The 9,719-nt window shown below is 47.8% G+C and overlaps 1 protein-coding gene across 1 annotated transcript; it reads left to right on the forward strand.

Moving 5' to 3' along the window:
• The first annotated feature begins 5,284 nt into the window (after positions 1–5,284).
• Positions 5,285–8,226, forward strand: LOC124701336. The gene is made up of 2 exons (XM_047233391.1): positions 5,285–6,491; positions 6,587–8,226. Exons 1-2 carry the CDS (start codon positions 5,404–5,406, stop codon positions 8,001–8,003), a joined length of 2,505 nt encoding a protein of 834 aa, XP_047089347.1. The 5' UTR covers positions 5,285–5,403; the 3' UTR covers positions 8,004–8,226.
• The last annotated feature ends 1,493 nt before the right edge of the window (positions 8,227–9,719 follow it).

Consider the following 9,719-nt stretch of genomic DNA (forward strand, 5'->3'; position numbering starts at 1 on the left):
GGCACACTTAAGGAGTTAAACTCTTTCGCAATGCACTGTATCTCATGAGCTTGTTCAACTACAAAACGGTTGTTCACCATCCTGATATCATGGAAGCTATCCATGATATACAATTCACTGCATGCATCGGTTGCACCGAATTTAGCATGCAGTGCATCCCAGAGCTCTTTACCGTCTGTTATGTGCATATACACATCACACAGACAATCAGCAAGAATACTCAGAATGCATCCGACGAAGAGAGTATTGTCTTCCTTGAACTTTTTCTGATCTTGCCCAGATATAGCCATTACTAACTTCGAACACTTTCAGATGAGTAAGCCAGAGTGTGGCCTTAATCTGTCACACCTCTTAAAGTGCACACCGGTAAACTTATCCGGTCTCAGTGCATCAGCAAAACCAGCCATTGTTAACTCAAAAATTGCCTACAATTATGTTTTTGGATTGTTAGATAATTAGGCACAATTTCCATGATTAATTCCAAAATATTAAGTATGACGACATCAACTACTTACATGTAAAACTCGAACATACTAGATGCATTAATCAACATAAATAGTAGCAGGGAAAACATCACAACATCCATCGCTAAACTGATCGAGATATGTTGCACGTACCGATCTGGTGGAGGTGGCGGTGGAGGTATATCAGATGATGTTGCAGCAGTAACGTTGTTGATGACAACGTTGTTGACGACGGGTCGAAGTAGATGGCGTTGAAGATGACGATAGGCAGCACCGCCTGACTTGGATTGAAGACGACCTGTGATGAAGATCTTGAGCAGTCGCGCAGAGCACTTCCTAAAAACCTAATTCGCCCTTTTCTCGTATAGGATCGCAAAGGCGAGCGGTTTCGAAGACCTACTCTCCCGTTCGCCGATGCACACCGATAGGCAGGATGGAGTAGGCTACGATGGAGGCGCAAGCAGAGAGAGGTGGCAAAACCCTAACTCGTGTATGAGATATGTTTCTGCGGTAATCCGGGCAAGAGATTATATAGGCTCAGAAAAGCCTATGCAATGTGGGCCACTCCCACATCGCACACACGTTTCGAGTCGGTTACAGATAGCCTACGGTCCGGGAGCGACCCGAACCGACTAGCCGTGACGCGTCCGTCTAGAATTCTGTTCGCTTTCCTGAACTGCAGAAAGAAAGGAAAGTCTCGGCTTGAGGCTTAATCCACATACCACGAGCGCGGCGCGTGACATGGTGGTGAAACAATCCACCTTATAAGGTGATCAAACTTCCTCCCAACTTTCCATGTGAAACTAAACTTCCCACCTCTTGCCACTTTCTAGTAAACTGTAACTAAGTTGGGCTGAAACTCACATGGGTTGCCACTATGTTGGCTTTGAGATTTATAAAAAAATCTGAAATCTAATATGGACCACTAAATATGGAACTAATATTTCAACATCTTAGACAATAATTCTTGCCATGCGTTCTGTACTGTCCGCAACTATTTACACAACATGATCTTATTTATAGCGGTTAGATCCAACACACCCCAATCCTTTGGCAAGCACACAATTTGCCATTTTACCAAATGATATTTTTCTACAATCGAATTCATTCCAGACTATCATTTTCCTTTGCGAATACATCTTCTTAATCACACCGTTGGAAACCTCAAGAAAATATAGCATATAGAGGGGAATGCTACTCAAGCAAGCATTTACCAAGATCATTTGTCCCTAAGAAAAACGAGCATATTACCTTTCGAGAACGTGAGTCTTTTCCCCCATTTTCTCTTCAGATTGATTCCATTGAGGTTTTTGTAGTCCTTCCTAGCGATAACAAGTTCCCATGTCTTAATTCATTTGAAAGGCCACCATATCCTCCAACATCGCATCACTAGCTTCATGCCATTTAGGATCTTGCTTTGCTGCTCTTCAGTCAGTTGGGATTAGAGCATCTCCACCGGTAACCACTAAATAGGCGCCGGCACCTCCGTTTGGAGGGCGCCGGCAGTGCATCCTCCATTTGGGGGAGGCTGCTCACACACCGACGCCTCCCAAACGGCGGCCCCTAATTTTTTTTCTTTTTACAATATTGTGAAACAACATATCACATTTTATTCATACAATCACACAAATAGATTTAAATTATTCATACAATCAATCAAACAAATATAATTAAATTATTCATACAATCAATCAAATAAATAGTACTTCAATTATTGATACAACCCAACAAACAAATAGTACTTAAATTATTCATAGAGGCAAACAAATAGAAATAAAATCATGGATTGTTGGCTGCTCCTCTCCTCACCCACAAATGCGCAACTAAATCCGCCTTCAGCTGTGCATGGAAACCTGCATCTCGAATTTCATTGTACATATGAAGAAAAGCAGCAAATTCTTGGGGCACATGCTCTACCTCAGCTAGTGGCCCTTGATAATCAAATGGATGATCATCCTGCACTCGCTCTCAATGATCATGTTATGGATGATCACACAGGCGTTCATCACCTCCCACATCTGTGCCTCAGACCAAGTGAGAGCAGGGTACCTGACAATGGCGAAACGCTGCTGAAGCACCCCAAAAGCACAAGCACGCTCAACATCCTTGTGTGCTGCTTCCTGGCATGTTGCAAAATAGGCTTCCATCTCATTTGATGGAGAGGGAATTATCTTCACAAATGTAGCATACGTCGGGTAGATACCATCAGCTAGATAGTACCCCTTGTTGTATGCGTGGCCGTTTACCTCAAAGTTCACAGCACGAGCTTGTCCCTCAGCTAGCCTGGCAAACACCGGAGAGTGCTGCAGCACGTTGATATCATTGTTTGTTCCTGCCATGCCAAAAAAATGCATGCCAAATCCAAAGCTCATGGTCTGCCACCGCCTCAAGAATGACACTGCACTCACCAGTATGGCCCTTGTAGATCCCCTGCCAAGCAAAAGGGCAATTCTTCCAGCCCTAATGCATACAGTCAATGCTTTCGAGCATCCCAGGAAACCCTCTTGTTGCATTCTTCTGCAGGATCCGAGCTGTATCATCTGCTCTTGGTGCTCTCAGATAGTCTTTACCAAACACCGCTATGACGGCTCGGTAGAACCTGTAGAGAGTCTCTGTGCATGTCGACTCTGTCATCCGTAGGTAGTCATTGGTTGTATCTGGAGGAGCTCCGTATGCAAGATAGCGCATTGCAGCAGTGCACTTGTGAATTGAGGTGAAGCCCCACAAACCTGTGCAATCTTTCTTGGCCATGAAGTACGTGTCGTACTCCCTGGCGCCGTGGACAATCTTCAAGAACAGGTCCTTGTTCATCCTAAACCGGCGCCGAAATTCCTTCGACGAATGAGTCGCGTCGTCGTTGAAGAAGTCGGCGTCAAGCAGCATTGCGCCGGCTTCACGATGCCGGTTGATGTTCCTCCTCTTGCCTGGCTTTGAGCCGCCGCGCCGAGGCACGACGAAGAAAGGCTGTCGAACACGCAACATGTTCGTCAGAACCAGCTGTTGCTGTTGCCGCCAACAGCCTGAGCGTTCTGCTCCTCCGTGAACAGCTGCACCATCATCTCGTCGTCGCTGTCCATCACGGCAATCAGACGAACACCTTGCGGGCGGGGCGATACTATCGCGGTGGCGGCGAGCTCTATTCCGGGCGAAACAGCGGCCGCCGGCCGAGGGGGTGGCATCCGTGCCGATGGACGGCGGTTCCTAGACAGTCGGCGATGTCTATTGCAAGCAGGGGGCGCAGCGGCGACGGCAACGGTGGTGATCTAGAGGGGTGGGAGTCGGCTCGGGCGTGTGCAGGAGGGGAAAAATCGGTGTGTCTGGCTGCCAGGCGGAGCCCACACTTGTTTTCAGATGTGCCGCGAGGCGCCGGCGCGCCCGATTCGCGCCCTTGGCGAAGGGGCCGGCACGGGGTTGCCGGCGATTCTATTGGGCTCCAAAATTGGCCAGAGCCGTTTGGGGCGCTACGGTGCGAGCCCATTTTCACTACCGGCCCCCAAAAATCTATCGGGACCGCTATCGGGGGCGCCGGTGGAGATGCTCTTACCACGTACCTTCTGCAGCAGCCCGCTCCCTCTGCCGGCCACCAGCTCCATGGCGCGCGTGTCCTGTGGCACCTTGTGGTGCAACGAGTCCACGTACTTGACCACCTTCATGTCCGACATGGCCATCCACCCCGACAACGGCTAGTTTACGTTCTCGGGGATTGGTGGCACCAGCACACCCCATGGTATGCCAGGGAAGATATACGGCCCCAGCTCGAAGTCCCCATTACTCAACATTTTTCCTGATCAAATTAAGATTTCCAAATTGATCATATGTAGTGTTTGTTGGAACAATTTGATGAATTTTTAGGAATCTTGGGAACATAGTACGTACCCTTGGATGGTGGTGATGCGACTGTTAAGAATCTTCAACCAAACGTCCAGAATGTTGCACGACAAATCGATAGGGAATACTGGTAGTAGCCAGTCAATGCTCAATAACGTTGTCTGCTGGCCACATGCAGAGCACGGCCGTGTGTGGACTTGGAAATCGCTTGGTTAGTGTGGGGCTGTGGCGCCAAAAGATGTCTCCGTCATAAGACGTGCAGTCATGTGCCTCCATCTTTGTCTTCTTGTTTTTTTTATCTCGATGTTGACAATGCACTCCGATTTCTGGCTGACTTGACATGAAAGGAACAAGTAGTACATTGAATGATAATTTCGCATTGACCATGGAACACACATTCAGTAGGCAGTACTGGTAATATAACAACTTTGGAACCATCCTATCTTGATAGGATTTGCACTTGTGTGTGCCTTTCCGTTTGGAACTTGTAGTATGACACAATTTGCAGTACTTGTTTGTGTCATTGTGTGTGTTCTAAAAAAAAAAATGCGACTTGGGGGGTAAGAAGCCCTCCAAGCAATTCAATAGATGATATTTGGTGTGTACAGCGAGAGAGCGGGCGCTAGCACTCGAACTCAAGATCTCGCGGGTCACTGCAGGTATCAGCACCCAAAGAACCATCCGGGCTATGCCTCGGTCATTGTGTGTGTTCTCATGGACAAGTCTCGGGTAAATTGAGCAAAAGGACATATAAATCCCCATAAAATCTTAATTATGCACTAAGCCAAGCGTACTCATCTATCTAGTGCCACCTCAGCGACGAAAAGGTCAGCCTGACAGAGTTGATCTGGTCTCTCTGGCCTTCAAAATATGGTCTTTGCCTCTCGTTGACCAAAAGGTGCCAGTTCATTTGAAATGACGGGGAAAGAATGATCAGCTGTCGTCTACTTTGTGACGTTTTGGCAAGTTGTCATGGTGAGGAACAAACCAGGCGGGTGAGCTATATATTCCAGAGATCTTCGAGAGTCTCGAGGCAGCCTATCTATTTGATATGCAAATGGAAACCAGGCAGCCAGCAACACGCGACAACGGCCAAACTGATTAGATCGCCATGGACGTCGAGCTCGCGTGGTTGGACGCTCAGCCGCCACCTGAAGGTTCCCTCCCAGATGTGCAGAAGGAGATCAAAAGCGACGAACTGATGCTGGACCTGAGCAAGTACATCCTACTGCTGGCAACGCTGGTGGCGACGATGACATACGCCGCGGGGTTCAGCCCCCCGGGCGGCGTGTGGCAGGAAACGGACGTCGCAGCAGGCCACCTCGCCGGCGACTCCATCATCCAGGCAACCAGCTACCACCGGTACCTGGCGTTCTACTACTGCAACGCGACTGCCTTCGCGTCATCGCTGGTGGTCATCGTCATCATCTTGTTCATTACCCTCCTGCACGAGCAGAGTGGGAGCCAGACTGTCGGCATCCACCAGCTGCAGACAGTCATGGTGGTGGACTTGCTGAGCGTCATGGGCGCCTACGCCGCCGGGACCTGCCGGGACAGGACCACCACCATCTACTCCTTGGTGCTGGTAGGCGCTGCCGTCGCTTGGCTCGTCATACAGATGGTGTGGTCCTCCGTTTGGTCAGGTAAGCAATTCTACTCCACGAATGGCGCTGCCAATGATAAACGGCTCCGAAAGGTCCTGATGCTGCTCGCGACATTCGCGATCAGCGTCACGTACATGGCTGGGATGAGCACCCCGGGTGGCTTCTGGGATGCCGGGAGCGGCCACCGCCCTGGCGACGCGATCCTCAAGGAAGACCATGGCAAGCGGCTGACAGTGTTCCTGTGCTTCAACGCAGCGGCGTTCATCGCGTCGCTGCTCATCATCGTTGTGCTTCTGGATAGGAAGCCTCGTCTGAACGAGGCCTATGGGCTCATCACCGTCGCCATTATTAGCCTTGCCGTCGCCTACATCGCTGGCAGCTGCAGGGAGATCGACACCACCGTCTACGTCTCCAGCCTGGTTGGCGCCATCCTGATATTCATGATATTCCTCCAAGTAGCAGTTGCTCAAGGTTGGATCGAAGGGGTAAAGAAAATTTGCTTCTGGAACAGAATCGAAAAATTCTATGATTCCGTGTCACGAAGGTTGCGGAAAGCACAAACAGGAACTCAACTCCCGGGGAGTAACAATGGAAGGTAACTGCAGCAGCACATACCTTGTTCTTCATCTTCTTCCTCTTCTGCACTAAATTCCCCATTGCAATTGACCTCTGTTCCTCTGCAATAACCAGGAACACAGCGGAGAAGGCTAGCTCCCTTGTTCTATTGCTCGCCACTCTTGCAGCAACCATCACATATCAGGCGGGGCTGAACCCGCCAGGTGGAGTTTGGCCAGACAATGAGGACGGTCACGTGGCTGGCGACCCGATCCTGCTAACGACGAACGCTAGGCGGTTCAAGGCCTTCTTCTACTGCAACTCCATCGCCTTCGTGGCGTCCTTGGTCGCCATCATCTTGGTCCAGAACAAGCTTCTGCTCGAGACCCACGTGCTGGAGGCAGCCATGATATTGGACTTGTTTGGCCTTATCGGTGCTTATGCTGCCGGGAGCTGCCGGGACGTAAGCACCTCCATTTATGCAATGGCCTTGGCGGGTGCCGTCCTGGTCTATGTGGTGATCCATGTCGTCTTCTTCACGTTGCACCACACGGATACCATAACCGACCGGGAAATCGAGTTGGTGGAGAAGAGGCGCAAGCGGCTGCTCCTTTTTGCCGTCTTGGCCGCGACCATCACTTACCAAGCCGGGTTGACCCCTCCCGGCGGCTTCCGGCTCCAGGATGATGTGTCCAGCGGCCACTATGCAGGTGACCCAGTCCTCTTATACAACTTCCCCCACCGCTACACGGCCTTCTTTTACTGCAACTCGGTGAGCTTCATGCTGTCCATCGCCCTCATCATACTGCTCGTGAACCCGCATCTGTACAGGCCAGCCATAAGGAGCTATGCGCTCGCTGTTTGCACGGCAGCGGGCATGTTTAGTCTGATGGGGGCCTATGCTGCCGGAAGCACACAACACCTGAGAACATCCATCTACATCTTCGTGTTGGTGGCCGTGGTCCTCTTTGTCATAGCTGTACTCCTGTATACTGGTAACAGAATTGGTAATACAGACAGTCAACCAAAGCCATATAATGACAACAGAGTAGGGAAACAAAGGCATGCCAAGCGAAAATACCTGATGCTTCTAGGAATCCTTGTGGCGAGCGCCACCTACCAGGCTGGTCTGAGTCCACCTGGGGGAGCTTGGCAGAGCGACAGTGACTGGTACAGCGCAGGCAACCCTATCATGCATGACAACAGGAGACCCCGGTACCTTGCTTTCTTCTACAGTAACTCCACCTCCTTCGTGGCATCCATTGTTGTCATAGTGCTGCTCCTGCCGCAGTGGAGGAACAATAAGGACTGGTCGCTCAAGGTGATGAACACCACAATTTTCCTGGATTTGTTTGCCCTCCTAGGGGCATATGCAGCCGGCTCCAGCAGGGGGTGGAAGACGTCAATGTATGTTGTCGCGCTGATCGGTGCCGTGCTGGCCTTCGTTGCAATCCATATAGCGCTGGCATTGTCATGCCAACATCAGCATGAGAGTCAGGGCAGTCCAGGAGATACTCCTCAGTCACATGAGCCGGCGAACGGAGGGAATTAGGCATAGTTAGCTGCAATGCCACCACTTTAATTATCAGTCTGATCTGCGGCTCTGTTCATATGAGAGTAGTGGGTGTGATTCCTCTACAGTCTATGTTACCCAAAATCCAACACAATTCCTCTATTTGTACATCTATTTCTCTTTCTAGATTTGTAGTTTACTCGATGTAAATGGATTACTCTAAATCTGTAATGCTAGTATGTTGGAGCATATTGGTACAAAAATTTTTTTTTGCCTAGTGCATATTTATAATATGGTGTAAAATTGAAATAAGTGGATGCGGTAGTTTCACATGGCAAGACATTGTTTTAGAACAAATTAATTGAAGATTAGGAGCACTCTTTGTCATTGTTCACACAAAAAAAGGATAGCTTGCAGAAATATACCAATACAACTTGACAAACAAGAATATAAACATCTAGCATATCCATGGTCAATTGACCCCTACATTAGAAATTCAAAATACCGCTTTCATAGTGCTTTCGAAGATTCCTACTTTGTCCCCTACAACATTTATTTTTGTAGTTTCTACCTTAGGCTATAAACTATAATGACTTGATGAAGTACTTCTGTTTGCAGTTTGCAACGTTATCTTTAAGGACTGCGACACTTGAAATATCTCTAGTACTTCAATTTTTAAATCTTGGAACTGGCATGTCAAATCAGGTCATACCTTCATAGATCTGCCTGTTTTTAGTTGACCTAGTTTCAGCCTTATCTTCATGCAAGAAATGATCATCCGAAATTGTCCTGGTGCCATCACATGCAACCTATTAAATATCAAGAAGTCTTAACTCCCACCAAACTAGAACATAGACACGAAGAAACTGTACTCTTTTACATACCAGTTTTCATGAACTTGATGATTAAGGACTAAATCCAGATTCATCCTATGACTCAACTTTCTACAATTGTGGTTCTCAACATGTCCTGTATGTGTTTCTCTAGATATGTTTGATCAGCACACAGATAACTGCCATATATATTTTCTTTCTTTCTCACAGATAACGTTTATTTCTAACCCATTTCCTTTTAGAAGCAATATAGACTGGGTTACATACATTATTTCGGTAGCACAAATATGTAAATGCAGATTTCATTTATGTATCCTGATGAACCCAAGTTGCATTATTAAACAACAGAATCGGAGGTACTAATGGGATAAATACCAGCTCCTCCTTTATTTATTTTGTGCCCAATATTGTCCCTTGCCATAACAAATGACGATTGATGAGGACTTTCAACTAATTTAGTTTGCTGGAATTTTCTTGGCAAGTGTTTAAGAACTCCCATCAACTAACTAGAGATGAGGAAAGCTAAGGCGACATGTGATGTTTTGTCTGCTTTAATTTGAATCGAATGCAAGAACTGTATGTGTATTAACATACGGTGTTTCTCCTTCACATGTATTATCCATGTGGCTCTGTGCAGATGTGTATTAAAAATTGTGTGCTTTGTATAACTGAGGAAAGAAGTACCTTCTAGCTTCAGCATTGCTAGCTACTGTGTAAGATTATGAACATCTAGTCAGACATAAAATTTACTGACGGCCAAGCTGTGAATTCGAGCTTCTTCATTGGTCTCCGTGAAATGCACTTTATGGCTTTCTGTGGCGATTGCAAGCATTCTGCTCGCTGGCAGCACTACCAGTTACAAGTTCTATTGCATACTGTCTATGTGTGTAACTGTGTATGTGTTAGAGCTAGTAGGCCCGTG

This window comes from Lolium rigidum, chromosome 3 (genome assembly GCF_022539505.1).
Source record: "Lolium rigidum isolate FL_2022 chromosome 3, APGP_CSIRO_Lrig_0.1, whole genome shotgun sequence".
Lineage (NCBI taxonomy): Eukaryota > Viridiplantae > Streptophyta > Magnoliopsida > Poales > Poaceae > Lolium > Lolium rigidum.

Coding starts and splice junctions, on each gene's coding strand:
- LOC124701336 (XM_047233391.1), top strand. CDS start 5,404: ATGGACGTCGAGCTCGCGTGGTTGGACGCTCAGCCGCCACCTGAAGGT. Junction 6,492..6,586: donor CCGGGGAGTAACAATGGAAG/GTAACTGCAGCA, acceptor TGCAATAACCAG/GAACACAGCGGAGAAGGCTA.